The 25,308-nt window shown below is 42.7% G+C and overlaps 1 protein-coding gene across 16 annotated transcripts in view; it reads left to right on the top strand.

Moving 5' to 3' along the window:
* BEND7 (BEN domain containing 7) overlaps nucleotides 1–25,308 on the top strand; it is an 81,786-nt gene that overhangs the window by 46,736 nt on the left and 9,742 nt on the right. For 12 of the 16 annotated variants that reach the window (XM_074324764.1, XM_074324767.1, XM_074324763.1 and 9 more), the window contains exon 7: nucleotides 20,243–20,362. The exons of the other annotated variants lie outside the window; for them this stretch is intronic. In XM_074324764.1, coding sequence (XP_074180865.1) covers nucleotides 20,243–20,362 — 120 coding nt within the window. The remainder of the gene's footprint in view (nucleotides 1–20,242; nucleotides 20,363–25,308) is intronic. 16 annotated transcript variants of the gene reach the window in all.

Raw genomic sequence — 25,308 nt, 5'->3', positions numbered from 1 at the left:
TATTCTCTCCGTACTGATCAGTCAACATTTTTACCTGATTTAGTCTCATAATTTCTTGTAAGCACCTTGAGGACAAGATTTGTCTTAATTATCTTTGATTATCTGTCGCACTTCACTGAAAGCTTTACACAGAGTAGGGATTCCATAAATGTATGTTGGGTGAATGAACAGACCTAAGTTTTTATTTTCCATCTTGTCTTTGGCCTTAACTTGTTGACCTAATAGGTCTAGTACAACACATCCATCCCCATGTCTTCTCACAACTAATTTGAAGTAACCAACATCAAACATTATTATAAATTTCTTTCCAGTTAATAAAATGTCAATGAGTGTAAAAACAAAAACAAAAAACAACAACCCAGAAACCAAATTTGAATATAAATTTGAATACACTTCTCTTAATTCTCTAATACTTTTTTCCTTTGCATGTCATACTTTCACTCACTGTTTATTGACCCACATAGGGCAATGTGAAGTGATTTTTGGAAGTTATTAATTGAAGTCCTTTTAGAATAACTCTATTCAGTGTTTCTTGCTATTGGTAGAGATAAACAAATTTATTTTCTTAACCCAGGTCTTTTGAATCTGAGCAATCTGGGAAAGTGATAAAGTGTTTTCTTTCTACAGAGTAGTGGCAAGTAGTCGCGTTACTACTGCTGTCTACCACATACGTCCTCTGTCCTTTGTGGGATAGTACACTAATGCTCTATTAATATGAACACTTCTACAACCTAGGAATATATGAAGACTGGTCGATTTGATAAAATCTTAGAAGTAAAACTAACTGGGGTCTGGATTTTGTTTCAAAGTGATTAGGTTGGTTAAGACAACAATGGGGGGGAGAAAAGGTGAATAAAAACCTGTAAAATGCTTATAAATAGGAACAGAAATGGACTGAAAAGGAAAGAATGTATTGTGCAATTATTAACAAAGCTTTTCGTAGCGAGAATTAGTGTTCCCCATGACAATGTCTTGTACGTAAAATATAAGCTTCTTTGTAGAGATCACATTTTTCACATAGTCTCATCTGTTTTATGGTGGCTGACACTTATTGGTAATCCATGAAAAATTCATGTGTAAGTATGACCCAAGGATCCCTAATTAGAAACACACCTGGACACTTTGTGTGAACTCAAAGAAGCAACGTGTGACCTTAGGTCTTGGTGCTGAGGAGAGTTGAACATTTGGGGTGTAACTCGGAATTGATTTCACAGCCAGAATGCAGAGTGCACCCTCCTCACTTCATGCAACACCTGCTGAAGGCCATCTGAATCTTGATATCACACCGGGAGACCACGCCTTTGACTTAGTGAGAGCCAGCTAAATACTGATAGAATCCTTGGATTTCTGAAGGCTCTTCAGAAAATACAGTTGTAGTTTTAGAACCTGGGCCTGGGTCATGATTTTGAATTTGGCTTCATACTGATTAGTTGAGAAATTTTTATTACTATCCAACTACATTAGATTCTTTAGTCGTCTTGCATTCAAAGGAAATTATACGTGCTTGTCAAGTGAAAGAACGGGTCGGCTGCTCTTAATTTTATTGCAGGCAGCACACGCTTGCAGCACACGCAGCTGCTTTCCCAAGCAGCAGTCAGCGCGGTGGCCTGCCAAGGTAGACACCAGGCATCAGAGCAGCCCTGGGATCCCTCACTCTTTGGTGGGTGGGACGCCAAAAACTGAATAATGCTTCTTAGGAGATTAAAAAGCCTGACTACATTTGACATCCCCTTATCATAGGCTCTGCTGGACTGACCCCCAAAACCTCTCATTTCATTCCAGCAACTCCCGAGACTTGCAGGTCTATATTTGTCATGTTAGAATGTCTTCATTTTCCATTTTTATTGCACATCATCATTCATTTCCTTGCGATTTAATCAAGAAAAGTGAATCGCTGTTTTCTGTTTGATCTTATGTAGACCTAAATTAATATGCTTGGGCATGCAATTTACATCTGATTTATTATTTATTTCTTGATAGTAACTTCTGGGTTTTCTCAGAATTCTCTGTAAAAACAAGGCTGACACCTCAGCTTGCCTTTGAATACTCTGACAATGTTGATGATTTTATTTTCCTTGAACAGGAAAGGAAACTGAGGCTATGAGAAATTAAACACACTTACTTAAACAGCTAGCAAGTGGCAGAGCCAGGATGTAACCCCAGGCCTCTCTGACTCCTAAGCCACCATCTAGCACACTTCATTCCTTCTATGAGGCGTATTTCAAAAGAAAGAGAGAGAGGTGTCCCAACTTTAAGGTTCTATCTTAAAATTTAGCATTCTGGATTCTTTATAAGTTCCACCAGAAAGGCTGTCCTACTAATTATTTAAAATGACCAGTCAGTGGTTGTGCATGCAAAATATACTCAGAGTGAATTTTGGGGTACAGCAGAGCTATACCTCAGTTTATTTACTAGCTTCAAGGGCAGGTCTTCCCTTGAAGACAGCAAGAGTCGGACCCATCCCACCGGGGAGGTGTGACCTCTTCCCTAGGGAAGGAGACACTTCTGAGACTCATCCAGGACAGAGACCCGCAAAGAAAGAGCTCGGAAGTCACACTGCATGTAAGCAGTCTTTCAAAGGATGTAAATTAAAGTCTAGTTTAAATGTTTGGCAGTTGGAACCCATTGATGAATGCTTTAATTCAAAAATCCTTTTGGAAGATGAATAATCACTGTCAACTTCTCTGTTCATATTTCTACATATCAGATCAGCTTAAGACAGGATACAGCTGCATAATATATAACAAAATAATATAGCACAGCTATATAATGACATGAGATACACAGCTTGTCTCTCAGCTCTGCGTAACTATTATGTAATTGTTGTTGTTTGTATCTTTCCACGTTTGGTGGTGGCCCAGTGATAGACTGATAGGTGATGTTGAATCTTGGCCATTCTATATGACAGTCGCTATATGTGCAGCCCCTTCCGCGGCAGTTCTCATATTCCATTTTGCATCAGAATTACCTGAAGTGTTGGTTCACAATTCAGATTTGTGGGTCCCATCCTCAGAGGTTGATTCCATAGGTGTAGGGTAGTCCCAGAAATCTGACTTTGAACAGCAACTGCAGGTGACTCTGACACAGGCTGTTTTCGGGTCACCTTAAGAAGCAGTGCCACCACAGCTCCTGATGCTAGCAGCTGATTCTAACGAGTCATAATCTACACCAGCAGCATACGACAGCCCTCCTGTGAATTTGCCTCCCTCTGCTGTTCCTTAAGCGCACCCCATTTTCTGAAGGCTGCCCCTACTTCTCTCCTGGAACAAATGAGACCATAGCATGTGGCAACGGCTCTCATCCTTTGAACCTCTGGGCCTTAAAATGATTTTTTTCTATTATGTCACACAAGGGTCCTGGTTTCAGGCATGCCTGCTGTGCTTTACGAGGACTGGACTGGATAACTGCCTAGTTCACCAAGGTGAAAGTAACGTCAGCACAACCCTAACGGATGGTCACGAAACAAATAATGTGTCATTTTCCATATGGCCTTAAAGAAAATGTCATCTTCATTCTTGGCAAGCTCTTGGCCAATCTCCCTGATTGCACAGTCGAAGGTCTTGTTCAGCCAACTTTCTTCACTAGTGATACAGAAGACGTGGTATTTGCTGCTTTTCCAATACCGTATAAGTCATGAGAACACCAAAGCATTCACAGTATTTTCGTTGACCTCACAAACTTACAAACCATCAGCAGGCATGAAATTTCTGTTCACAACACTAACGTTTATTCCCCACGCACTGCAAGTCAGGCACTGGTGACACGAAGATGAGTAAGGCTTGGCCCCGACCTTAATGAATGTGCAACCTACTGGACGTCCAGATATGTAAACGGTGAGCCATCACACAGAACCATACTCCCAGGTAGAATAAAGTAAACACCAAGTGCCCATTACTGAATGGTGGGGGAAAGCGCAGAGATCCCTCTAAGAGAAGACCTCGTAGAATAGGTGACATCTGAACTAGACCCTGAAGGATGAGCCGTGTATCAAACACAAAGAGAATGGAAAAGGCTAACCACAGAATAAGTTTAAAGAAGCTTACATAAAACACTGGGGGAAAGCCTTTTGCCTCCAGAACTGTTTCAAGTCTGTTCTAAGTGATGGACCGTGATTCCTCACCAACCTGATTACCTTAAAGTGTTTGTCTTCGTGAATATACAAGCCAGTGAAATGGACTCAAGTGTACTTTACCCCTAGGGGTTTTCAACGAGAGCGGGCTTCTCAAAGCTTCCTGGGCCTCATCCCAGACCTAATGAATCAGGACCCTTGGGGTTGGGGACACAGTGAGTTGAAAGACTGTCCCTGCTTTGTCACTGGTCTTCCCTAAGCTCAAAAAGGAATCTTCCTCAAAATTACAGATCCATCTTCTTGCTACCTGAGGAGCAAATGGAAACATGGGGAAGTTTGTTAAGAAGAAGATTGTGGCCTTTCTTGATCTTTCTTCAGCCTATCATGTAATGGACAGGAACCAGTGGTGGATTAACTCGCAAGAATTGAACTCTAACTCCCAGTTAGTGACTTACAAAACCTGCATTTAAACACCACAGTCAGCGTGGACAAAAACAGCCTTCCATCAAAAGAGATCAGTTTCTGTAACAGAGACAGGGCCACCGCAGCCTGACTGAGCATTGCACGTTACAGGCACCCTTCCCGCTGTTGCCATTGCCGATTTGTATATTTAGTATGACAGTTTTCTGGCACAGACAAGTAAAATGTCCTGGGAAGGAGCACCTTTCTGATTTGCACAATGGCACCAAATGGGCTAGCTGTGGCCCTGAACATAGAAAGCAGTGTTTTCTGCACAGCCTGTCCCCATTTCCTGTGAATCCCTGACTTGCGTGGCTGATGCCGGGTGCTCTCCAGCATCGTAAAGCGATGCCACATCTCTCCTATTTCCTTCATCATGGCAGGAAGGCAAAATCATGGACTACATCCAGATTGGCTGAATTACATTCCTCATAGCTTTTCTCCTGGACCTGTGGTTGGTGCCAGTAATGTGGCAAGTGTTTCAGTTCCATGAACAGTTAATTAACTGTCTCATACAAGGAATGCATCACAAAATCTGAGAGACTCAAGAACTGAAATTTGCTTCTATTTCTGTCCAAAAGGTGCATGTGCAAATGATCGTGGAACGTTTGTGGTCACTGCAGTACTGTGGACTAATGGTAAACCCACAAAAAAGGGAAAAATCTATGTCGGCTCCTATGAAGAAAACCCCTTAAAAATCCATAGGCCTTCATTTAATATTGAACTGAAAGCTGCATCGCTTTGGGCTGCCTTTAAGATATCTTTGTAGAGGAGCAAGCGTGGCTGCATCTGTCCTGCTGTAAACACCTAGCAAGGAGAGATGCTGCCTCTTGGAATTAGTCATGGTTTTCCCACTGACTGCTCCTTCCTGTCAAATCTTCTGATAACATTGCCTGTGTTTCCGGGTTCTTCTTTCTTGCATCTGTCTCTTGGTTAGATTTTGACAGCTCTCCATGGCCAACTCCTGGTATTTCTCAGAACCTTAGCATCCCCTCATCAACCCTGCCCTTTGATCTCAGAGTAAATACAGTATTGGTTATTTTAAGCACATCCCTCCCCACACGCACTCCATTGTGGATCAGCTTAGCCACGCCCACCTAAGTGGGGGCAGATCCTCATTAGAAATGCAGACAGAAGTCAGGGCCAAATGACGTAGTGGACAGTGGGAACTAAGACATGCAGGACAGTCCAACTTAATCACCAGCCTTGAGACCTGTCCTGGCCTTTTTCCAAAGCGTCCAGTGTGGTCCCTCTTACCCACACATTGCACCACCTGAATGGTGGCGTGGGGCTTCTAACGCTAACACCCCCTGGTAACCATGGTACTTTTGACAGAGACATCAACATTCTCCTACTTGGCAAGTTGGAAAGTTCAGGATCACCGTTAATGCCTTTCTTTCCCTTGGCCCCTAATCCCGCTTAATAACCCGGCCCTGTCAAATCTATCTGCCCTCCCTCCCTCATTCCTTGTTTTTCACCTTCTCTTATACCACCCTAAGCCAGCCCTTGAATTTCCACAAAAAAAACTGTTTTTGAGACATAATTCATATATAACATTATACTAGCTTCAGGTGTACAACGTGATTCAATATTTGTATATATTGCAAAATGATCACCACAACAAGTCTATTTATATCCATCACCATAAAAAAACTAAATATCCTCCCTGCCCCTCATTTTGCCCTTCCAGTTCATACTGTGTACTAATAGCCAGGTAACACTTGCAAAACAAAATTCCGTGGTATTTTCCTACCTAACTCCTCTTTGCCTATTAAATCAAGTCCAAACTCTCGCCTCTTCCAGACTTCCCATGACTTGGTGTCTCTCTCCTTGCAGCTATGTTCCTAGGGCTGCAACGCTCTCCTCTCTTCTCTCTTTGTAAACAAATCCAACTCATTCTTTATGGCCCAGCCCAGGCCTCGTCACCTCTGCCATGAGACTTTCTCCAGCCTGCACTGATTTCCCCTTTCTCTAAATTCCTACAGTGCATGTTACCTTTGTATAGTCCAGCAATAAAGCTTAACCCTTTGCTTTGTTATTTGTGGTTTATGTGGAGGATGACTATATCATTTGTTTCCCAAACTGGGACACTTTTGAGAGTGAAAATGACGCTGTTAATCATTTCACCAGGAAAACTGTCATTTTGAACTGTCCTGGACAAATCAGGACATATGGTCAGGAGTTTGTGTTTGGACGTCTTATCTTCCCAACAAGACTGTAAGCTCTTCTGGGGCAGAGTCTATGTTCCGTATATGATTTGCCTATTCCTTGATTTGCCTATTCACTCACCTAACTTAACGATCAATAAATATAGGAATGCAGGGACAAGGGATGGAGGGGATGAGGCAGTCAATTTATCTACTGAAAAAGGTGGTTTCTTAAGAAACAAAACTCAAGTCCAGTACCTTGGACGTATATAGGGCATGAAGAACAAGATAGCCTCACAAGTTCTTGATGACAATTTGGAAGAAGGCAGCTGAAATTCAAGAATATAAGTTTGAAGATGAGAAGAAACAACCACCAGGAGGCAGATGACGTGAAACACAGCATTCAAGGATGGTAGAGATGTTGGCAATCAAAAACGCCACGGGGATCCCGAATATAAAACCCAACGTATATTCAGTAGGGGCTGTGAAAGCACGGATGATCGTTAATTATCAAAGAGCAGTCTATACAACACGCAACACGGAAGGTGTAATTTGGCATGCTTTCATTCATACCAGAGAGGAATCACCTTCAAAAGGTAGAGGATAATCATTTCAGGGTGGGATTTTGACTTAAATAAACCCAAGAACAGGACCTGTCAGCAGTCTAAATGTGCCTGCTTTTCTGTTTTTACCATCTCAAGATTTCTTAATGCATCGGTATTCTTATCCATGCGTATGTTTTTGTTTTTGTTTTTTTGAACATTCATCATCATAGCAACTGGTGTCTCAAAGAGAGAGCATGTCAAAGAAACGTATGGGACCTTAGTTATTGTCAGCCTCAAAACCGAGAATTTTTCTAGAGCTCATCTCGATTAGAGGGGAATTGCCACCATTAAAAAAAAAAGAGAAAATCAGCTCCTGCCTCTAAGGCGTCAGCCCTGTCCTAACGCCCAGCATCTTCCCCCTGACGTCCGCTGGGCCACAGGTATAGGTTGTCGTGGCAGAGATGGGGCGAATGTACCGTCCTCAGAGGTGAGCCCCGCATCTCCACCACTAATCTCCTAACTCAGGGCTCTTGTTCTTCCAACCATGGCCATCTCTGAATTTGGGTGCCTGTGAGGGATACTTCCTGAATGTCATAGCTTATTCTGGTACTGTGGGGAGTACTTCCAAATTTCCGGCTAGTAGGGAAACTCCTGCCTCAGAATGACTTTGAAAGTTCATATACCAAGAAACGCTACCTTAAAAAACTGAAAGAAAAACGCAGTCCTTTCTCATGCGTTTATATAAAGAACAGATAAACACAGGCGTGCTCCACAAAACCGTGCTTGGCCTCAGAGGAGCATAACTGCGCGGGAGGTTTCAGGGCACTTGCCTAACTATTTGAGCGGACGATTCCCAGTCTTTTCAGTTTTATTTCACTTGAGCCTCAGTTCCTGATATGTAAAATAAATGAGTTGTACTGTTTCCAAGATGCCTTCCAAGTGGAATTTCTATAAATCTATGATTTTCCAACATGTTTCTTTGCCCCAAAAAGGGGGGTAAATAATAAGACACCATTACATCAAAGCTTGTTATTGCCCAGATCTTAATATTTAGCAGATATAATTTATTCCCTCGAACTCTACCAAACAGCTAGACAAACGTAAGTTGTAACTCAGCCAGCCAAAGGAAAGTATCCATCATTTTCCTAATAGCTGTGTTATAAATGAGGTCTGCTGTGGACTTTCTTAAATCGAAGTAGATTAAAATTAACTTTAATTTTGAGAAACCACTAAAGGCACTTTCTTATAGACAGAGATGCCAGTGTAGCAAAACCGAACAAAGGAAGACAAGGGGTGTTGTTCTTTTCCTCCACATGACTCTGGCCTCAAATCTTTGGGGAGCACGGTGATTAAACAAGATTGTTCAAACCTCAAAGGCCCACCAGTTTGGGAATAATGAAAGGAGCACTGTGGGTCTGGAGTTACTCCTGACTCTGCCATTTAAGATCTTGAAACATTACCTTCTCTTGAAAAAATTAAAAAAAAATAAAAGGTGTGGGTTGGCTAAATTTGACAGTCTCTTCCAGTTCAGAAATTGTATGGTTCAGTCATTTTCATCCAAATTCTCAGAAGTAAACCAATAGAATGAAATAAATACGCCTGGGAATCAGTTTTATGGCTATCTAGGGAGGTTTCCATTACAACCACCAACTGAAAGTGGCAGCCCCATACAGGGAATGGCACAGAGAGACAGAGTATTCAGTGGTCATCGTGGTCAGCTTTTACTCTGCTTGACCAGCTGACTGCCCCGCATACGTAATTCAGTAGGATATTCTCATTTCATCAATAAATACAGTATTGTGTGCATTCCTGTATTTCCTTAACTTTGCTTTTTGAATTTAAAGATTTCATTTTTTGGTATATCTGTTGATGAACTCTGCCAACTCTCACTGTTACATCAAATCTGAAATGACTTTCAGGGCTCACTTTATTTCAAGACCTATGGCTATGTACTGAAGAAATCCTTCCCATTTTTTCAAGTCAAGTCACAGGGCAGAGAAAAAGAGTGTCAGGTGTATTCTTTCATAAACCATACATCTGTGCTGCCCGTTATGTGCCAGCAAGGAACAAGAGAGCCGGGGTCTCTGCCCTTGCCGAGTTTCTAGTCAGGATGATCACTAGACGTAATTATTTAAAAACCACTGGTTAACGAGCTCCGGGTGGCCTTGCCTCAGAAGGTCGCATTTCAGCTGAGACCTGAAGGGTGACGCCTCCTGTCTTCACCCTGTTACTCTCAGCTCTCTTTTAAAGAAAGCTTTTGGTGCTTATCCCAGCAGAGAGGATATGTAAAAAGTATCCTTGACATAAGGTCAGTATTGACATTTGCACAGTATCATCCTAGGAGACATTTTTTGATTTGTTCAGCGACTGGTTGAAGGATGGCATTTGTCCCCTTTACACGCGTCTTTAGGTCAGAAGTGGAAATAAGCATATTCCTCTTCATATTGTGTTGAAGACATTTTCCAAGATGCATTTTCTCTCCACCTTACCACTGCAATTTAAAACAGATGTTCTATTTACTTCCTACCCACCCTCCCTTATTGTTTTTTTAAGAATCAAAATGTTCCTATTCCCTTTTCTCTTTCTCTTTCTCCCTCCTGCTCCAGAGTAACCTGAAGTTGATGGGACTCTTTCCCGTTTGTCTTTTTCTATTTTACTGCTGACGTGTATATCCATAAACCACTCTTACTATTATTTTGTGAATTTACAAATCTACATACACAGCCTCTTGCTGTACTTTTGCAACTTTATCTTTTTTTCAAGATTTACCTCATTTATTCATTTTGATTGTTAATCACTATATAAATAAAGCAATTTCTTTCTCCAGTCTTCTATGAAGAGACAGGTTTCTCACAATTACGTATGGCAGCAGTCATCTTCATGTTTCCTGGGCTCATGAGTGACAGTTTCTCTAGGGGACGCACCAGGGAGTGAAATGAGTCACGGGGTACAGTACGGTCACTTCCAGTAAGCATTGCCAAACGGCTCTCTAAACTGACCAATATCATTCATCAATCCACCAGCAGTGTTTAAGAAATCTTATTTTTCTGCACTCTTGGCAACATCTGGTATTAACAAACTTTAATGTTTGCCAGTCTGATTGGTCTCAAATGGCACCTTAGTGCTGGGTTCCCTGATTATTAATGAGGTTAAGTGTTATTTCATGCTCATTACAATTTGGTTAGTTTTCTGTGTGAATTTCCATCCTTTTCCAATTTTCCCATTAGGTTGTTGTTTTCTTAGTGACTTACATGAATTCTTTTGTCAGTTCTATGTGTTACAAATATTTTCTCTTATTTTTCAATTTGTGAAAGCTTTGCCTATGATCTCTTTTATCATACCAAAAATTAGATAACCAGATAGATTATCTTATGCTTCGTGCTTTTTTTGTGCTTGTTTTAAGAAATTCTCCCTACCCTGATGATATAATGGTACTCTCTTAATTGTTTTTCCAACAAAGGTTTAAAGTTTTCTTTTCTATTCCTATGTCTCATCCACCTGAAATTTACTTTTGCTTAAAACGTGAGGGAGAGATTAAATCTGTTTTCCTCTATTAAATCTGTTTTTCTCAATCATTCTAACGCCATCCTTTTTTTTTTCTTTTCTTTTTTTTCTTTTTTTTTTTTTTTTACATGCATTGTCATTTCACTTCTGTCATATACTGAGCTCCCATTTTACTTGTTGACACTTGGTCTTTTATCTACCTCCGAGCCAGTACTACACAGTTTTCATGAGTTTGGCTTTGTAATAATTCTTAATGTCCTCTAGATCATGTCTTCCTTTCTTCCTCCCCACCCCCAATTCTTTCATCTGCTTTCAGTTTTCTTCTTCCTCAAGTACAACCTTCAGTAATTCTTTGAATGAGGGTCTCTGTGGTACATTCTTTCCACCTTTGTTCTAAAATTTGTTTTATTTCACCCTCACTATTGAAAGATGTGGCGTTTAGTTGGGTAATTTATTCTAGATTGAGAACTTCTCTCAGAGCAATTTGAAAATATTCCACTGTCTTCTAGATTGTGTGGCTGTTGTGAATCTGCCATCAGTCTGCTGCTGTGTTGTAGAGGATGTCTTTTCTCTTGTTGCCTTTAAAGTCCCTTTGCCTTTAGCATTCTCCAGTTTCTTTATGTCACGTCCAAATATACCTTTATTTTTATTAGTCGGCTTAGTTGCTGTGCTTCTCGAAACTGAGGGTTCATGACTTACCAATTCTGGAAATTTTTCATGTACTGTACTGAAAGGAAATTTTTACCTTTCCTCCATTCTTTCAATTTTCTCCCTCTGAAACATCTGTTAGTATTTGTGGGATCTTTTCATTCTGTCCTTCATATCTCTTCATTTGTCTGTTATATTTTCCATCTCTGCAGCTCTCAGGGCCACATTCTGAGTACTTCAGATCTAGCTCCCTTTTCTATTCAGTGATATTAATTTATCGATTAATGTGTCCTTTGAATTTTTAAGTTTCAGTTACTATGTTCTTAATTTAAGTTCATTTTGGTTCCGTTTAAAATCAGCCTCATTGTTTTCTTAATGATTTAAGTCCTTCTTTAATATTGTTCATCTTTTTAAACATAATTACTTTGCTACTCCAGTGCCTACACAGTTTCCCCAAAAATAAGACCTAGCCGAACATCAGCTCTAATGCGTCTTTTGGAGCAAAAATTCATATGAGACCCGGTCTTATTTTACTATAATAAAAGACAGGTCTTTAGTACAGTACGATATAATATAATGTAATATAATATAATACCGGGTCTTAATTTTTGCTCCAAAAGACACATTAGAGCTGATGATCCAGCTAGGTCTTATTTTTGGGGAAACACGGTAGTTAGTGGGGGTCTAATTCTGCTTTTCATGGGTCAGCTGACTCTTACTGATGGTGGACTATTTCCTTGTGTGTTGCACTATATTCACATGAGAGCTCATCTGCAGTGGGCCTGTTTGTTTTGTTTGCCATGAGAATCTGTTGGGGCCCCAGAGGGGCCCCAGATGTAGGAGCATCCCTTCTGAGTAATTCTGCATTTCCTTTTGTCTGCAGTCCAGGGTTATCAATAGCAATGCTTACATTCATTCATGCAGGCAATATTTCAAATTCCTATGTGAGGTTCAGGCCAAGCACTTGAATTTTCTAAGGAAACTTTCTTTTCCTCCCTCCAAAGACTAGACAGACTCCCTGTACTGGCAGGTAGGTGGTTCCCCTTTTCCCTGCAGTGCAGCCCTTCCAGGTTCTCAGCTTCATACAGAGGCTTCCATTCTAACCTCCCCGTATAGGCCCAAGACCTCCTTCTCTCTTTCCTTATCGGTGTGAAGACCTGAGTATCTCTGCTATTGAGATTCTTTCTCTCTGTACCCCGCCTCAGGCCAACTGTAGGGCTGTCTTGGTCTGCACATGCTTTTCCCTGAATCTGGAACATTCTCCCCCTTCTTTTCCCTCTCTTCATCTAACCTCCACTCTTTCTTGGGTTTCAGCTTAGCCACCACTTTATCCAACAGATTTCCCCAACTACCACCCCACTAGGGGTGGGTTAGATGCCCCTTTTCTGTGTGTCCCGTACCCCCTTCCATAATAGCAGTTTCTCTCTGTCCTCCTCTTGATTTCCCTTGTCTTTATTCTCCATTCAAAGCCTTTTGAGGGCAAGTGACCATCTGTTCACTGGTACCTAGCATCGTCTGGCATGTTATGGGTGCTGGGTAAATAATACGTCTCGAATGAATGTGTGTTGTTTTTATAGTAGAAACATGAGGTTCAGGTGCTAGTTGTGAAGAACCCCAGTTTGTGTATAGGATCAGGAAGCATCAGCCACTGTCATTGGTCTTAATAGGATCAACACAAACAGGTGAGATAAACGATACACTGAAATAATCGCACCTCAAAAGAGCATTGTGCCTCACAATGTGGCTTGAAGATCTGTGTGCTGGTGACAGAAAAGCACAGAGGAGACTTGTTGGTGCCCAGTCGGTACTGTGAGGCGGGGACATTAGAGTGTAGTAGTCATGACAGGTCACTGATGGTGCATTAAGAATCAGACGCCAACCTCTGTAAAATGTTCTCTTGGAGAAACAATGCCACTCAAATTCCCTTAGGAAACAGCTGGACTGAGAGGCTGCCCGTTAAACAGTAGGAATGGAGGCTGCTGTCCTGTGCCCACACACCACAGCCCTTCCTCACCAGCCACGCTGTCAGTCTCCCTGGCTCCCTGCTCTCTGCACATCTGCCTCACCCTCCTCTCCTCACCAGCTGGCTTCCACCACTGAGTTTCTGGTTTGCACAAGGTGTGCTGGGGCTACTCACATCATGACATTGCAGCTTTGCCAACTCATCCTCACTGCTTGCTGTTCTGGGGAGAAGGATGCAAGATGGTCCTGCTTATCCTTTTGTGCAGTCTGCATCTTGGCTTCTCTGAGCTCAAGTGCCCATCTCTGCTGCGGTCAGGCTCTGGCTTAGAGGGCACTGGCATGAAACATTCCTTCCCACGCTGGCAGCAGGGGCCAGGAGTGGGAGGTTTCCCATAGGTGTCCTTAACCTTGGCCAGCCCCATACCATTTAGCCACCTCTGGTTCAATGCCATGCTCACCGAGCAACCTTCTTTTAAGGCATTCGTTCCAGCACCTCGATGCCCAAAAGTAGAAGTACTGGGTTATGACATCAAAGGTTTTCAGATGCTAGGAAGATAGTCACCTCCATTACCCAATAATTGTCATCCTAATTTATTTTTCAATTTCTTGTAGGTTCAGTTATTGTGAACTGGTTTCTCAGGCCTGAACCCCCAGTGGTCTGCTAAATAGATTTCTGAACCTGCACCGCTGGGAGCCAGTCCCTAGACCAGTAACAGTTGCACCTAGATATGGAACATTTTAGGCCCTGTACAATAGCCAGCCTTATTCTAGATCCTTTCTCTCATAGTGCCTTAACTGTCACAGTTATTGTTATGTTAATAACTTACTAGAATGGATGTCAAGCCTACAATGTATATGTTTCAGCTCTCTCCATGAAATTGGGAAATGAAGCACTGTATCATCAAAGAAAATACACACTCTATTACCATGTTTCCTTGAAAATAAGACCTAGCTGGACCATCAGGTCTAATGTGTCTTTTGGAACAAAAATTAATATAAGACCTGGTATTATATTATATTATATTATATTATATTATATTATATTATATTATATTATATTATACTGGGTCTTATATTAAAATAAGACCGGGTCTTATATTAATTTTTGCTCCAAAAGATATATTAGAGCTGATGGTCTGGCTTGGTCTTATTTTCAGGGAAACACAGTAGAAGCATATAAAATTTCGGCCAGAGTCATCAATCAGAGCTGAAAATACCTAGACACCATTCTACGCAGGCCATCTCCCTCTCCCTTCCTTGCCATTGGCCAACTGGCCCCCTTAATTGGAGGGGAGTGGTGGTCTCACAGACCCCACTTGGTCTTCTCTCCTCTGTTGCCCACCAAGCCTCTGTTTTGTGTAATTGAGAGTCACACTGTCATTCACAACTTTCACATGGACGTATTACCTTAGCTACTGATTTGCTTATGCTTAGAATTCAATTATTTTTCTTTTACACAACCTGTGTGCTCATCTACAACGTTAAGTTAAAAATGATATCATTTATGTGGAAAAGAACCCGTATTGGCTGTGTCATCTTAGGCCAGTTGTGTAACCTGTCCATACTTGACTTGTCATCGGTAATATAGGATCACAATACCTGCTGCATCAGGTTACTTCGAAGATGAAATGAGATAGATATAAAGTGCCTGGTGCATGGGAAGTTTCAAATAATAGCTTTAAAGAGGAAAAGAGGAAAATGTGGGAGAGGTGCTGGTTTTCTACTCACTCAGACGTGAGAAGGTAGAATACTAGCAGCCTGGAGGGAATCTAGTCTTCTCCACCCCCACCGGTGGGCTGGTCCCAGGGTTCCCTCTCCTTTGCACACCCCCAGCCACGAGTCACCCCCAGGATCCCACTGCGGACAGTTCTTTCTCATCCTCGTCCTTGGCCCCTCTCAAGCTCTGGGAGTTTGGCAGATCTAATGAGGACCCGGGTTTCGATTCTGCTTGATGGCAATCCTGACTTCCACTTGTCTGACCAGAAGTTAAAACTGAGTCATCAGAAGTTGGGTTCTGACTGCTGGCCAGAGTTTTTGCCTCGTTAGAGGATTTCACAGTGAAATTAAAGCTCTACTACACTCCTGCTTCTTCAAATGTCTGTGTGATCCAGTGACTCCTTTGAAAAATCCATACCATATTCTGCTTTTCCTAACATAGCGAGCCAGAAAAATCCGAGAGAAGAGTCTTCTACGTAGGAACTATTGTGTGAACAGATAGCTGTTTGGGGAAGCCTGCCAATCCGCTCTGTGCTCAGCACGCCATACACTGCCGTGTTCATTGATGATTATATTAAATGTCACGTTCCTCGGGCAGGGTGTGCTCAGCCACCACTAGCTCATTCATTATTTATATACAATTAAAGGGCACGGTTCAGATGAATGCAAGCATCTGAGAAAAGTCATTATTCATGTACAGATCAAATTGAACATTTGTCATTTCCCCAGTGACTTAACATACTCTTTGTGCCGTGGGACCTCAAATTATATTAAGCAGTGTAGATGCTTTAACTCTTTTATTTAGTTTAATTATTGGCCTTCATCCACTTGTTCCGATGACTTGGACTTGTTTAAAATTAGCTCTTGCTTCTCCTTAATATAATAAAATAGAAAAGGCATCAAGCAGATTTCTTTTTAGGACCTATTGCATTCTAAGGATAAATGCAAATTGTTCTACTATGATTGTTAATGACCCACTATTACCAGAGTAGGAAGCCCAGTGCATTAATGCAATACCTCTTTCACATCATTACTTCTAATGGAACTGTTACCAGTATAATAGTATGACCTTTAGCTATAGATTCAGATAGCAAAAATATATTCTGCTTACTCAATACCTCTATTCACATGGCATATTGAGCGTTTTCAGATCGATACAATGACAATCTTTTGGCCTTGTTCTAAGGCCTCATCTAAGCATGTAAGAGAATAGGTTTTTGTCTTCAGTAGATAAATTCTAGTTAAAAGTCTCTTTTAAGTGTGAAACCATGGCATAGAATGTCAATAATAGGCCCAGAGGAAATATTTGTTTGTATAGGTATTTTTCGAGAAGCCCAGTGCTGTGCTTTCAGTGGTCTCAGACACACAGACCCAGGAGACAGAGCCTTCCCTGGCTTCTTTTTCTTGAAACAAGTTTTAACTGAAAGGAGAGAAAAAATAACTGGAAATTGTTGCCTTTTTAATGAGGAACAAAAGTACTTGAGCTCCAGATTAGATTAGAAAGATTTGCTTGGGAGCCACTCACAGAGTGGGAAGAAACATTCCAGAACCTTCCCTTTGGTTTTCCTCATCCTGGCTGTTGACACACATGGTGGCCGGGAGTCATTTTGATGTGGGCATGACCCAAATCCACTTTATTAATTTGGGACCACTGCCTTCTAATGGGTGCTCATTGAGACACCTGCATTTCACGATCTAAGAAAAGAGGGGTTGCTATGGAAATTCATTATGTAAATAATATTACAAGGAGAGGGATGTTTACCAGCTAAGATGGTGTATTCAGTCGTTTCTGTAGTACACATTTTCATATAAACAAATAGGGTGCTAAGTGCAGGTATTTTTTTCTATTCATTAAAACAGGATTTTGAGAACGTTTTGGCAATCCTCTGATGAATAAATGCCATTTGGGCATTTGAATGTAATAAAACCTGTTTCCTTAACTACATGCTGTTAACTAAGACTTCTGTCTAATTCAGGTAGGCCTTTCTCTCCCAATTAGTCTACATTTGTGAACTGTGGTATTGGCTTCCCTTGGAAACAAAAGTAGAAAATACGTTTGTTTTCTCATCAAACGTTTGAGTTCTTACTATCAGTACAAGGCACTGTCACAGGTGCTCTGAGGGACACAAAATAAATGAAGACCCTGAGGTGTCTAGATTCAAAAGCACAGTCAGCCCACGGGTGTCATTTCCTCTACACAGCTCCCGAGTGGAGACTGCTTACCACTCAGCCCACATATCGTGTATTGGGCTGTGGTGGCTCTTTTCCCTGATCCTCAATTCTGCTCCCTAACCATCACTCCTGCTCGACTCATTTGGGGCTGGGATGGGTTCTTTCCACTAAGGCGCTTATCACAGCCACATGTCTTCCTCCCACCCCCATGGCCCACTGTCATCTTTGTAACATCACCATCCACGTGAAAGATCCATCTGACCACGGCCACACAGGTCCGGACTCCACCCACAGTGACATTCACCTCCACTGCGTTTCATTCCATCCCAACCACACCTTAGCGTTCTCCCCAGAACTGCTCCTGCGGCACCACTGACACTCCAGCATTATACTCCCAATTGTTTTCCCGCCATGGCACCACCTTGCCAACCCTGTTGACATTTCTATCCCTTGGTCTAGATTTTTTTCCTAGTTGGGGAGCCTTTTTCTGGCTTCCCAGATTTGGGCAGGAAGGGAGAGTAAAGAAAGTTGAGGCAATTTATTCCAGGTGGCAGCTGCACCAACATCGTCAAGAGTTTTGTACCCCTGTCCTTCTGCCAAAACTGTCCCGCAGAATCCTAACCCAAGACGGGCCGTACCACTCAGTGTCTGTACTCCTATGGAGGAGCCGCAAGGAGCCAGGGAGAAAACAGCCCGCCCCTACAGACAGTTGGCACCACCACAGTTTTGCTCGGCATCCTCCCATCCTCCGTTTCCTGTTCTTCTCAGAGGCAATTCCAGACTTTGCCCGCACTCTCCATTCCCCTCACCATGGAGTTCAGTGAGGTCTCCGAAATGATGATTCTAACCTATGACTGCTTCTCAACCTGCACCAGTCTTCCTTCCTCTGGATTGAGAGGAAGAACTTTCCCGCTGTTCGAGGGCAGCCCCTCCATTTGTATCCCGACCTATCACCTCACAGTTCCTCTGGGATGGTTCCTTTGACAGTATCCTTCTTTTTTCCTGGATCCGTCTGCTCCTGCAGCTCAGCCTGTAAACATGCTCAGGTCTCGAGTCCCTCAGCCCACCTCCCCTTCCGGCCCTTCTTCTCTTCCTTCTCCCACTGAACTCGGGTGTGTCATCCCCACCATTCCCTGGATGATCTCCCTTCCTGGCCCTTTGGCACTTGGACTGTAGGTCCCTCTTTATCAGCACCCCTTGTTTTCCTTCACGAGCCCCCCCCCCCCCATGTCTCCTGACTATAGCCCACCCTGGGCTCCCTCGTGGGCTCCTGTGCTTTCATCTCCTTTCAATGACGGGAGTTCTCTCCAGCTCTGTGCTTGTGCCCAGTGCTCTGTTCACTCAGTATGTTCTCCTCCATCAACGTTTTTTCTCTTGTTTTAATTGCTACATACATGTTGATGTCTCTCAAATTGTAGGCTTCTGTACGGAAATGCCTGCTAGCCATCTCTGCAGGGGTGCTCCAAAGACACCCCAAACTCGGCATGTCCCACACCAAGCCGAATACATCTTTCCCCTCACAAACCTTCCCTTCTCTATTTACCAGGTCATGTGATTCACCAGAAATGCCCATGCTGGATATTCCTCTGGTCCAGCTTCACTAACATGGCCCTAACTCAGACAATTGCAGTAGCTTCCTAGAAAGAATCCTTCTCCCCTTCTCCCTGAGATCCATCCTCCCCATTGGGGCCATGTGTCTCTTCTTGCACAACTGCACTTGTATTTGGAATTTTTCCCCCTTTGTTCACATTATTTCCTTAGGATAAATTTCTGTGAGTAAGATTCCCAATATAAGGCTATAACAGTTTTATGCCTTTCATTATATATTACCATCGTTATTTCCCCCCAAAAAAGGGTTTTGCTAGTTTATATACCACATCCCCACAATTGTATCACTATTAAGTATTCACTTTTTAACATTGCTTTTCTAATTTAGTAGGTATAAAGTATGCTTTGCAATTTGGAGGCTTAGGTGAACATTTTTCCTCATGTTTTTTTTTTTGCTAAATACATTTTGTCCATTATCTATAGAGATTTTGAAGTTGCTCTTTTATTTGAATGAGCTCTTTTACATGGTGGTACATATTAAACCTTTTCAGTCAGATTAGTGTGATCAGCTCTTCTCATTCTAATGAAATGTTTATTTTTCATTCAGTAGAAATTTTACAGTTTTATATAGTTGAATCTGTCAATATTTTCCTTTGTCATTTCTTTTTAAAAAGAAGCCTTTAAAACACTAAAATCACCAATACTGGGAAAGCAGTGTGATGTTGACTGCATACTTGGTCTTGACCTTACGAAGAGCAAGCTGAAAAGATCGTGTTGGAAAGTGCTCAGGAATGGTGTGCGAAGCAGACATGTCAACACCAGCGCCTGTGTGTGCAGTCACACACTGTGTGGCTTTAGTAACACAATTGTCTGGCCTCCCTTTTGTCCTGTCATGTGACTCTCCGTAGTTTCTTTTGTGCTTAATCGGTAGCTCTTTTCCAAGGAACCAATACAATATGCAAGACGTTGACGCAAAGTAGAAATGGAATTTTCATTAAGACACAACTGCATCCTATTTATTCTGAGTACTGATTGAGTTAGTAGGAATCACTATGAGAACATCTTTTTGCATAATTTTGCATTAGATTTTGAATTAACAACAAAAAAGTGAAATATTTTAATACATTTGCTGAATTTTGTCATGGGGCCAGCGGGCCCACAGGAAGCATTTTCTTCTCTGCCCATAAGTCTCCTACACATGACCGTGGAGCAAGTAGAAAAGGCACTTTCCACTTTCCATAAAAACTACTAAATATTTATAGCTGGTTTCATTTTGAAATCAGTACATTTTATGTAGCCCTGCCAAGCTCCACCTTCACCAAAGGAATGTAATACGGACAGGAAAGCTATCTACGGCAGAACTGATGTCTTTTAGCAATATACTTGTTTTTTCTTCTTGGCATATACTGCTATTTCAGATCTGCCTATTTTATTTGTTAAAGCATATAACAATATTTCATATTTTCTTTCAGTCTTCACAGAAAAGTACTGTACTGCTAATCATGTGGATAAACTCCCTGGCCCAAGAGACTGGGTACAGATTCTACAGGATCAAATTAAACTGGCCAGAAGAAGGTTAAAAAGAGGCTCAGGTACGAATAAACTGCAATAAAATAATTGCAGAAGCCTTTTATTGAATTCTCAGACATTGCAAACTATAGTGCTTTGCTCTAGGGTGTCCCGTTGTCTCTTGTCTTTAGAAGGAGACGTGTTATGTAATGTTCTATGGTGTTGTACTTTAAAGTCTTATTCAAATGAATTTTGAAATTCACCCAAAAATTAGAAAGTAAAAAATTATGTCAGGCCATTTACCTTTAATAGTATAAAGGAAAAAGATTGCTAATCTCATCTGTGGGCTTACATGTCTTATGTATGAAACTGGGTCTCTAATTTGTGAATTGTGTCTATTGCCTATTGATTTTGCTTGTTTGGATCTGTGTGCCTTTTTAAAAAGTACTAGTTGCTAAACGTAGTACTAAATAGTAAGCATCCTACCAGAAACACCACATGAAATAGAAAGAGATTTTAAGTCAAATATTTATTTATTTTAAATATATATATTTTATGTATGTGTATTTTAACTTTTATAATTTGGGCTTGGTGATTCTGGAATTATCTTCCAGGAAAAAAATAAATTCTAGTTGAATTATGACCATTCAGTCATTTCAAGTCTCAATTTCCCCAAAGTGACAGTGGGCCAATTTACCAATGAAGAATCCCTTTGAAGTCAGCTTTCTGCCTTTGTATGAGAATAATCATCTCTAGGAGGTCACAGACCTCTAGATATTATTATTTTTTTAATCCTGATCAAACATCAGGATGCTGGGCCTGCTCAGAGCCTTCTGTGCTTCTGTGGTTAGAGTGTGAGAGTTTGGGAGACAGACCATAGATGCTGAAATGTTACAGGTTTGGATGTCATGAGGGTCCATGAGAACAGTGGTACAAATGCGTGAGACTGTGTCACTAACAGATCCCTTTCTGTGAGCTCCCAGGGCATAGTGGTCACCATGCCTGTGGAGGAGCACAGCTGACGGCCTCAGGGAGAGATGCGGGCACAGGCTGGGATGCCCTTGATGTGACAACAAGACACACGGGCATGGAGGGACCAAGTGGTTTTTCAGTATGAAAAGCCTTTCAGCTCTTTTGTCTAAAAGTCTCTATCAGTACTCTAAAATAGTCAGCCATGGGGTCATCTCTGGAGGCTTAAGCTCCACCTGCGCGTCCTCTGACCGACCTTTGATGGAGCTATATAAGGAATTTACAAAGCTCCACATCCCAAGGTCATGTCCGAAAGAAAATATTCAGCTGTAGCTGATTTTTTTATTAAAAATCTTCCCTTCATCTCTTTTAATCTTTTGCTTCCTTTCATACTTAATTGATGCTGTTTTTATAAAGAGCAACAGACTAGTTATATTTCTAATTGCTAAAAAATGTATTATTGCCTTAGGTAATAAGTCATAGTGGAGTCAGAAGACCTGGTTTTCAAGTCTCACGTCTGCTCTTTACCAGCTCTGGGCCTTGGGCATGTTACCCCATCTTTCTAACCCTCAGTGTCCCTATCATGAAGCGGACGGAAAAATAAAGCCGGGCTCAGCGTTTTGTGAGGCTCCAGGCATACACTGTACAAGAATGTCTTTATAAACGAAGCCAGTATTTCCTCTCTGAAAATGTCCATGTCGTTCACAGCAGTGCTTGGCAGGTGGAGGTGGCTGAGAAAGTCATATAACTCCGTGGGCCCCTGGTGTCCTAGGTCAGGGGACCAAGCAGCCTGCTGTGCCTGGCCAGATGGCTTTCCCGCTCTTGTCCCCACGTACTTAGTAATAATGCCCAGTTCACGCTCAACAGCTTTCAAGCTTGGGTAATACATGATCTGGCCGTCTTCCTCCTAGATCTCTCAGCTTTCACCACCTTCTTCTCCTTCATCTACAAATCATCGCAAATAAACACAGCATGCTATCGTGGAAAGAACAAGTCTAAATTCCTAGCTCTGATCTGTCACTTACAGATCCCTGGGACTTCGGACAAATTAATCAACCTCTCTCAGCCTCAAATTCTCTGTTTATACAAACAGGCTAACAGCCTCCTTGGGAGTTTTCAGAGTTAGAATTAGACAATGTAACTAATGCCACTAATGCAGAGTTGACACATAATGATGCTCAAAAAATATTCACGACCTTATCCTCCTTCCCTTTGTCAACCAAAAGCAAAACAACTCCTTTATGCCTGCCATTTCTTAAAACCACTGCCATCTTTCTCCTAACGTTGTTGGTCAAATTCCTTCCAAAGGGTTGCATCCCCTGTGGGCTCCCCCATCCCAGTTCACTAGAATCCAGCGCACTTTCCCTCTGACCTCACTTCTTGATGTGCGCGCTTGCTGGTCCCAATGACCGGATTCCACTTTCTGTTTATATTAACAGTCCGACTTGACCTCCATGTGGATTTTTACTCTGTTGAGTCTCATCCTTCTGGAAACTCTCTTCCCTTGGGCTCTATGACTTCATTCTCTGGCAATGCTTTGGTCTCCACTGCCTCACTCTTCCAGCTGTCTCTTAAACCCAGCATTCCCAAATTCCCACCCTTGCTACTGTTCTTTCCAGATCCTCCCTCCTGACTTGAAATGTCCCCTCATCAATGGCTCCCTGGTGAGCAGCCGGACATAGCCATGACCTGAGACCCTAGACTTCGTTTTCTGTGCCTCTGCTAATGAAATGCAGTCATGCCCACCACCACTGAGCACTTCTGCTAGCTTCCTGTCAGCTCAAAGTCAAGTCCCTTCTACACCCCCACCCCCAGCAGGGCAAGCAAGGGCCTCTGCTGGGAGCCGCACCCCCTTGCCAGCCTCACCTCTGGCCATGGGCCTCGTGCCTCCTCGGGCCACCCCAGACCCTCCCCATTCTGCAGTATGCTGGGTTCTCGCACTCATGCTTTCTCTCTGCCTGGAAAACAATGCTTCCTCCTGTCACAGCGTCTCCAAAGTTCCTTTCTCCCGGAGCCCTCATTGATGGCTTCTGCCACTGGAATAGTCACCCACCTATTTGCTCCACTGACCATGAGATCCTCAGGAGCAGAGACTGCATCTGAGTCATGTTTCTATCCCAAGTGTCTAGAGCAATGTGTGGCACAGCATGGAAACAACGAAGGAACCAACGAATCAATCAAAGGAAAAGCAGGGACAATAGTCCACAACTAAGAGGTCTTATTGTTTAGCTCATCTAGGTCATGTGAGATCCCAGAGAATATGCCATCCATTTGTTCCTTGAGGTTCAAATACTGATCCCAGGACCATGGGGCAACAATGTCCCTGAGCTCTGTCCTCAGAGAACGAGGTCCTCAGGGCTCCCGGGACGCATGTGGCAGCTCACGTGGCTGTCCCACAGTGCCTGTCCTTTCTCCTCCTAAAGCCCTTTTTCTTGTTTCCTTCTCTGTCCCGGGCCCATCTTCTTAGTCCCCTTCCCAGTTTCCTCTCTTCTCCCTTCCTCCTGGGGAGGTTCAGAGTCTTGTATCAAGGCGCCTGACCTCACACAGGGTATGTGAACCGAGGAAGACTCACTCCTCCCAGTGGGGTCTCTTAGCCCCTTCTTGTGCTAAACATCTCCTGCCTCAAGCCCTAAGTTACCTCACAAAGGCCCTTTTTTATTACTTCAGCCCCTTTAGATTTCAGTCTCCAAGAAAGGGTTGGGGTGGAAAAAACATTGTATTTTACAGTTGAATGACAGGTGTTATCAAACACAATTGCCCAATTGGTTTACACAGCAAGCATCTGCTTATTGAGCCCGGAAGCCCACGTAGTCTCCTTGCTAGTATTAAGTTGGTCTCGTGTTGCCTAAATCCTACCTTGCCAATCTGCCTGTTTGGATATGTAAGAACTGCCATTTGCCTATTGATTTGCAGGGGCAAACTGTTGACCCCACCTCCCCCCTGCCACCACCCCCAAGAAAAAGATGATAAATATTCAGGTTTGAGAGAGATCCAGAATTTGTCAGAGTGAGGAGACCTACGTTTAATACTCAGCCCAAAGGAAAGGCAAAGGGCCAGTGTAGCCCAAGAACCAGCCACACAGCCACCCTTTGGTTCTCCACACACTGGTCCCAACTGTGCCACCAGCTTCTAGCCTGAGGTAGGCTAGCAAATTCCTCCACTCAGAATCCATAGACGCTGGCCCAGTCCCTTCCTTCTCCACAGTGGGGGGGGGAGAGGGGGAGGGAGGGTGTGGACGTAATTGGAAAATGTGAGAAATACCGGAGTTCCTTGCCACGTGAGGGGAAAGCACGATGAGCCCAGAATGCTGATGTTACTAACTTAGGCGCTGCAGACACAACCCAGAGAAAGGAGGAGAGGACTTTGTGTTAATAGAACACGTGCCTCGAGCTGCAGAGATGGTTACGAGTCCCAAAAGGACATGAAAAGTTGAAGTTTGAAGAGTAACCTTTAAAGACGCAAGGCAAAAAGTGGGAGAAGACTGTTGAGTATCTACTGAGCGTACTGCAGAGCAGGCCCCTCTCAGGGACACAGCAAGAGCTTTCCTGGCAACGGGCCACGTGACGGAAATAGGAAGTTCGGTTTAAATTTTGATTCCCCATACAATGTATTTTATACATGAATGCACCCTTTTTTTTTTTTCTATTTCAGATGCTGAGACCAATTTTTATGAGTTCTGGTCTCTATTCCCATTCTCGTTCCCCCCCAGAAAACACACATGCACACAATGGGGACTTTCCTGCACATTCCTGCCTCTCCCGCAAACAGACTGGCCAGCAAACACATTCCTCAACCCTCTCAGTATTTGTACTGGTCATTCACATGACACCTGCTCATTTGCACACACGCGTGCCTGTCTCTACAGAATGGGACCCAAGCCACACTGTTCCCCACCCCTTCCCTCCTGCTGGGAGCCTCTCACACGCTCAGGACATTGTCTGCCCTGTTCCATAGCTATCACCGTACTTGATTTTGTCCATTTTCTCTTTGACCACTGGGTTTAGGTTATCTGCCTCCATTTTGGGGGTTGGCACCTTGGCACTTCTCTGCCTCGCTAGCG

Source organism: Rhinolophus sinicus, linkage group LG02 (assembly GCF_036562045.2).
Source record: "Rhinolophus sinicus isolate RSC01 linkage group LG02, ASM3656204v1, whole genome shotgun sequence".
NCBI lineage: Eukaryota > Metazoa > Chordata > Mammalia > Chiroptera > Rhinolophidae > Rhinolophus > Rhinolophus sinicus.
This window is presented reverse-complemented; position numbering and strand designations above follow the sequence as displayed.